Source organism: Octopus bimaculoides, chromosome 14, assembly GCF_001194135.2.
Source record: "Octopus bimaculoides isolate UCB-OBI-ISO-001 chromosome 14, ASM119413v2, whole genome shotgun sequence".
NCBI lineage: Eukaryota > Metazoa > Mollusca > Cephalopoda > Octopoda > Octopodidae > Octopus > Octopus bimaculoides.
In genome coordinates, this window is record NC_068994.1 from 38762751 (window position 1) to 38768699 (window position 5949).

General features: G+C 31.5%; 1 protein-coding gene across 3 annotated transcripts in view; it reads right to left on the reverse strand.

Annotated features, from left to right (window-relative positions):
- Positions 1–5949, reverse strand: part of LOC106872386 (protocadherin-18) — a 119316-nt gene that overhangs the window by 110222 nt on the left and 3145 nt on the right. For all 3 annotated transcript variants that reach the window (XR_008265539.1, XM_014919372.2, XM_014919373.2), the window contains exon 2: positions 2326–4785. Coding sequence is in view for 2 of the 3 variants with exons in the window: in XM_014919372.2 (XP_014774858.1) it covers positions 2326–4695 (2370 nt within the window). In the remaining variant the exon portion in view is untranslated. The remainder of the gene's footprint in view (positions 1–2325; positions 4786–5949) is intronic.

Genomic DNA, 5949 nt, shown 5'->3' on the forward strand with positions numbered 1-5949 from the left:
TATATATATATATATATATATATATATTTAAATACAAACATACACAAACACACACACACACACACACACACACACACACACCCTCATAATTTAATGTTTTGCTTTGCTTTCTGTTCCTAATCAAACAACTAACAATTGTTATCTGAGTAAACTTATTGTCCAAAATGAAGACTGCATGGCTGAAATCTAAAACCTGACACAATGCGATATGCTTTGCTACTTATCTTACAAACTGACACTTGATAAATTAACAGAGTTAAAGGTACAAGTCGAGAGTTGTGGTTATTTTTCTACAGCTTAAGTCTTCTGTCTTTATGTTAGGCCAAACGGACATATCTATTTATGATTGATCATCCATCTTTTTTTCTTATATGTAACACAGATGTGTCTTCCACTTTGGTTGGTAAAGATACTTACGTATTGATAGGATATAAGTCTTCTAATTCTTTCTTTATATAGAATCCTGAATGTTTTTATCATGACTTGAACTCATGCACATCAATTTTCATCAATTATGTTGTTGTGACAAAATATCAATGAAGACACAATCTGCCGCATAACACCATCAAATAATAATATAATCTATGAGCGATATACCATATATGTTTCTTAATATTATTTCTCTAATTTAGGCACAAGACCAGCAGCTTTTGAGGAGAGGGGGGCGTAGCTGATATCATCAGTCATAGACTGGAATTTTATTTTTTCAGTCCTGGAGGGATGATAGGTAGAGTTAATCTTGGTAGGATTTGAAACCAGAATGTATAGAGCTGAAAGAAATACTGCAAGGCAAGTTTACCCATTTCTCTAACACTCTGGAGATCCAGCAATCTTTTTCAGCAATCCTCCATTTATTTTAATATAATTTTATGTAAATAAAACTTTTTTTTAATTGTTTAATTAAACTATGTAATTATTTTCTGGGAAGGATTAAAAAAGAAATTATCAGGGATGCATTCTGCAAGGAAGCCATGTAGTGAAGTTGATGCTAACATACTTATTGTATTGAGGAATGAAATTTCATTTGATAAAACTTGCACACATAATGAGAAGAAAGAATTATTACCGTTAATGATAAATTCTGATCAAAAGAGACAGCGTTTAATTAAACTTAAATTAATTAAAAATGGACTAAAGACAATATAGTGGGGTATGAGTTTATAAATCTTTCATGTTATCTTTATCTAGCTGTACTGCTGAGACTATTAACTGAGGAGGTTTAATAAGATAGAAACATGTGTGAGTTATTATCATACATCTTTAGATAAAAAATCACTTCTCAATGCATTTCCTATGTTCTATTTTTTAATTAATTTTAATCAAAATTCCAGGTTTGTCTCTCATGTCCTTTTCATAACTAGAATTGTTCATTTAGCTAATGATTAATTCTCCTCATCACATGTGATTTTAACTCATTAAAATTCTTTTGTCTATCACAGTAAGTATATTAGTACCAACATTACTAACTATTTAGTTATCCTAGTATTTTTATCAAGTTTTGCTTAAAAAGGCCCAAAATGAAGCAGTTAATCTTTAAACTATGGTGCTTCCCTTAATATACCAGTATATATGACCTTTTTCTTTTTGCTTTTTTATTTTTACACTGCTTAATCAGAGGATTAAGAACAGCACCAACTATTTTTACAGGGCCTCCAAGACATTTGAAAGAAAAAGGAGAGAGAGAGAGAGAGAGAGAGAGAGAGAGAGAGAGACGTTGTTATTCTCACTCCACTGAACTGATCTGAACTGAATACTTACAACAAATTGAACTCTGTTAAAAGTATTCAAAAGTATCAGGTGATGGATTGAGTCTACCACCCAAGAAGATCAGAAATGGTCACTCTGACAGGCTTCCACACAGTATCTAATTACTAAATTTCACTCCTGAAGCTTAGGCAAATCCAAGATTATTATAGAAGGCACTTGCTCAAGGTTGCTGTATAGTGGATTTGAACTTTGTATTACAAAGCTGCAAAGCAAACTTTTTAACCAGATGACTATGCTTTCAACTTTGTTAACCCCTCTGACAAAATTAGTTAATAAATCTTACACAATTAAAACCTATATGGAAGAGTGAACATCATGTCTGAGAGGTTTTATAATGTGAATAAGATTTTAGCAGTCCACTCAATATATTTAGATAGATATATCTTGATCATTAATATAATTGATTTATGCTTTCCTCTGAATTTCTCTGCAAAATCTACCATCTATTTTTGAGATATATTTTATATATTTTCTTTATTTTATTTTTTTTTGTGTAGAACAATTTGGTTTGGAATATTCTTCAACATAATTTGAACATAAATTAATGAAAGCTCTTACCTGCTGAGTAACTGGAGTAAGATCTTGCAGCTGTACACCTGTTTCTAAGCCTTTCCAATTATTTTCAGAAGTTTTCTTTAATAAGGTACCTTCAAAGATTCTATCATTACTAACATCTTGGGCTGTAGTAAAAGTTGCATCATACTGTGATTGACAGGCATATTCTGATTCTCCCATTTCAGTAATAAACTTGTCATTGACATCAATTAAAGTATCGTTTTGGTTCCTTCTTATGATGCATGTTGTTACAGAAACTACAATAGCCACAGAAACTATCACTGCAGCCACTACTATAATAATCATCAAGTTAATATGTATTCTATTATCTGACTCTGTGTCTTCAGCTGTGTACATTCTGGCTGTTGTATTGCTAACAGTTAGTGTCAAAGATAGTGTGGTTGTTGCTGATAAAATTGGTGTTCCACTGTCTTTGACTGCTAATTTTATGTTATATGATCCAGCATCATTTTGGTAAACTGTACGAGAGAAAGATAAAATTCCTGTGTAAGGGTTGACTGTAAATAGCTGTTTGTTATTACCACCAAGTATTTCATACCTGAGGAAAGAGTTTACATGACTGTCTCTATCAGAGGCTCTTAATGTTGTGATGTCACTCTTACTCTGTGGATGGTAGTGGACGTCTATATTAAAAGGATCAAAACTAGGAAATGTAAAATATGGTGCATTGTCATTTTTATCCATAACTTCTATGATAATATTTGCTGTACTACTGAGAGATGGTACTCCATTGTCTTTAACAATAACTTTCATATTATATATTTCCTGTTTCTCTCGGTCCAATGACTGAGTTGTAGCTATAAATCCAAAATTGGAAATCTTAAAAGGAAAAAAGTTATTGTCATCTAAAAATGAATATGTTAGTTTACCCCCTGGTCCTAAATCAGGATCTGTTGCATTTATAAGACCGACTGGAAAATTTGAGTCTTCATTTTCGTAAGTTAGAAATTTGAAAGTATTTTTAGTAAAGCTTGGCTGCACATCATTGACATCCATTATTTTGATTAAGAATTTCTTTTCTGTCTGGAGCGGTGGTGAACCTCTGTCTTCACAAATTATTATAAAGTCTGTGTAGTCTTCAATTTCTCTGTTTACTGTTTTTTGAACCACGACTTTGTATTTCTTTCTCCCCATTTTCTGAAGCATGAATTTATTATGTTTAAGTTTACACTCCACCTCACCATTCTGTCCAATGTCATTGTCTGTGATTTTCAGATAAGCTATAAAGCTGCCAACTTCAATATCTTCAGAAATGGTAGCTTTGTTTTCAGCTGTTTTAGAAAAAAATTTTACATTTATTTTTGGTGGATTATTTTCCTGGTTAATCATATTTATAAAAACTATAGCTGTAGCTCGCATTGGAGGATTTCCACCATCTTTAGCATCGATAAACAACTGGTAGTTTTGTTTCACTTCACTTTGAAAATGTTGACTTAGCAATATTTCACCTGTTTCAGCATTTAATCTGAAATATTTTTTCGAAGGTTCTGTCATCTTAGAGCTAAATGAATAGGTAACTTTACCGTTTTTACCTTTATCGGTGTCAGTTGCCGACAGCTTGACAATTGGAAGGCTTCTTTCTTGTGTGTTTCTTAAGGATATATTATACAAAGTCTTAGTGAATACTGGAGAATTATCATTCTCATCTGTTACAGATATCTGAACATATAAAACACCATTTTGAGGAGGCGAGCCTTTATCTTTTGCAACAACTTCAAGGTTATATGTATCTCTAATTTCACGATTGAGTCTTTTAATTAGAATTATTTCGAGTTTTGAAGCTCCATCAACTGTCTTTAAAACAGATAAATTGAATGGGTCATCCAGATCCTTCTTTAGATAATATACAATCTGGGAATTTAAAATACTAGCATCTCTGTCAATAGCATTGGGTATTGATTTTGCCATTCCTATAGCATCACCTTCAGAGAATTCAAGATTAATCTTATCATTAGCAAATTCTGGTTGATGATCATTTATATCTTCTATTAAAACTTTTATTTCTAATATTTTCACAAAAGCTTTCTTATTTTGCACTGCAATCTCAATGATTTTACTGCACTCTTTATTATATTTACAAAGAGGCTCAGCATCCAATACCTGAGATGTGTATAATCTCCCGGTTTTGGAGACATTGAATAACTGTGAATTAACAGCTGTGTTTTCTTGTAGTAAGCTGAAACGGATGAAACTGTGGTCCCTTGGTGGAATGCTGCGCAGTACTTCAGTATCAGAAGCAATATCACCAATAAAAAGACCAGGGCTCTGGCCTTCTTTCACATGGTATGTAAAGTCTATACAGAAAGAATAATCCAAAAGAAGTAATAGCAGTACACATACGTGTAGATACATTGTCACTGACTTTAGTTGCTGCAGTAAGTTAATGCTGGAGATCTATGCAAGAGATTTTCTTTTCTCTTATTTAAACCACAGTTCACTGGCCTGAAAGTAAATTTTATACTCTAGAAACCTGAATATACAGACATTTGTGCACATGTATCTATATAACTTTTTATGTATGTATGTATGTATGTATGTATGAAGAAATGGCTGTATGTATGCATGTGTGGTTGTGTGAATCATGAATACCTGCATATATGTATGTATATATGTATGTGCATATGTATGAACACGTACATCTATATATATATATATATATATATATATATATATATATATGTGTGTATATATCTATATATATGCTTATGTATGTGTGTATATATATGTGTGTATATTATATATATGTATATGTATATGCATATATCTAAATACATATGTGTGTATGTCTGTATATACATGTGCATACATAGACACACACAAATGATAATGGCAACAACAACAATAATAATAATAATAATTTTATTGAAAATGTATTCAAAGTTTTGCCAGTCTGACAAGGTCAAATACTGATGGAACTTTGAAATCATTGTCAAAATTATTATAAATTTCTGAACCTAGACTTGTAATGGCCCCATTTTTCAGTTAAAAGTTATAGATTTCGTACTGATATAAATATATATACATACACACACACACACACATATATATATATATATATATATATATATATATAATATATATATATATATATATATACACACATATTCACACACACATATATATATATGCATATACATGTGCATCTATCCACACATCCACACACTCACGCACACACATATGCATGCACATACATGTGTACATATATATCTATATACATGTATATGTATATATATATATGTATATACACACATATATACATACATGTGTATACATGCATGTGTGAGTGTGTGTGTGTACATGCATGCATACACACAGAAAGGCGTATACTCTCACTCACTCACTCGCACACACACACACACACACATGCACACACGTGCACACACACACACACACACACACATACACACACACACACACACACACACACACACATTTACTCTATATATTTCTAATTTTCCATTCTTGGAGATAAAATCTTTGGAAACAAATAGAAATTCAAAATATGTTAGCTGAACATGAAAATTCAATTATTATTTTTTTTATTATTTTTATTTTCAAGATAGACTCAGTCAATTAGTTCAATCAGCTATAGACTGATTGGATTAC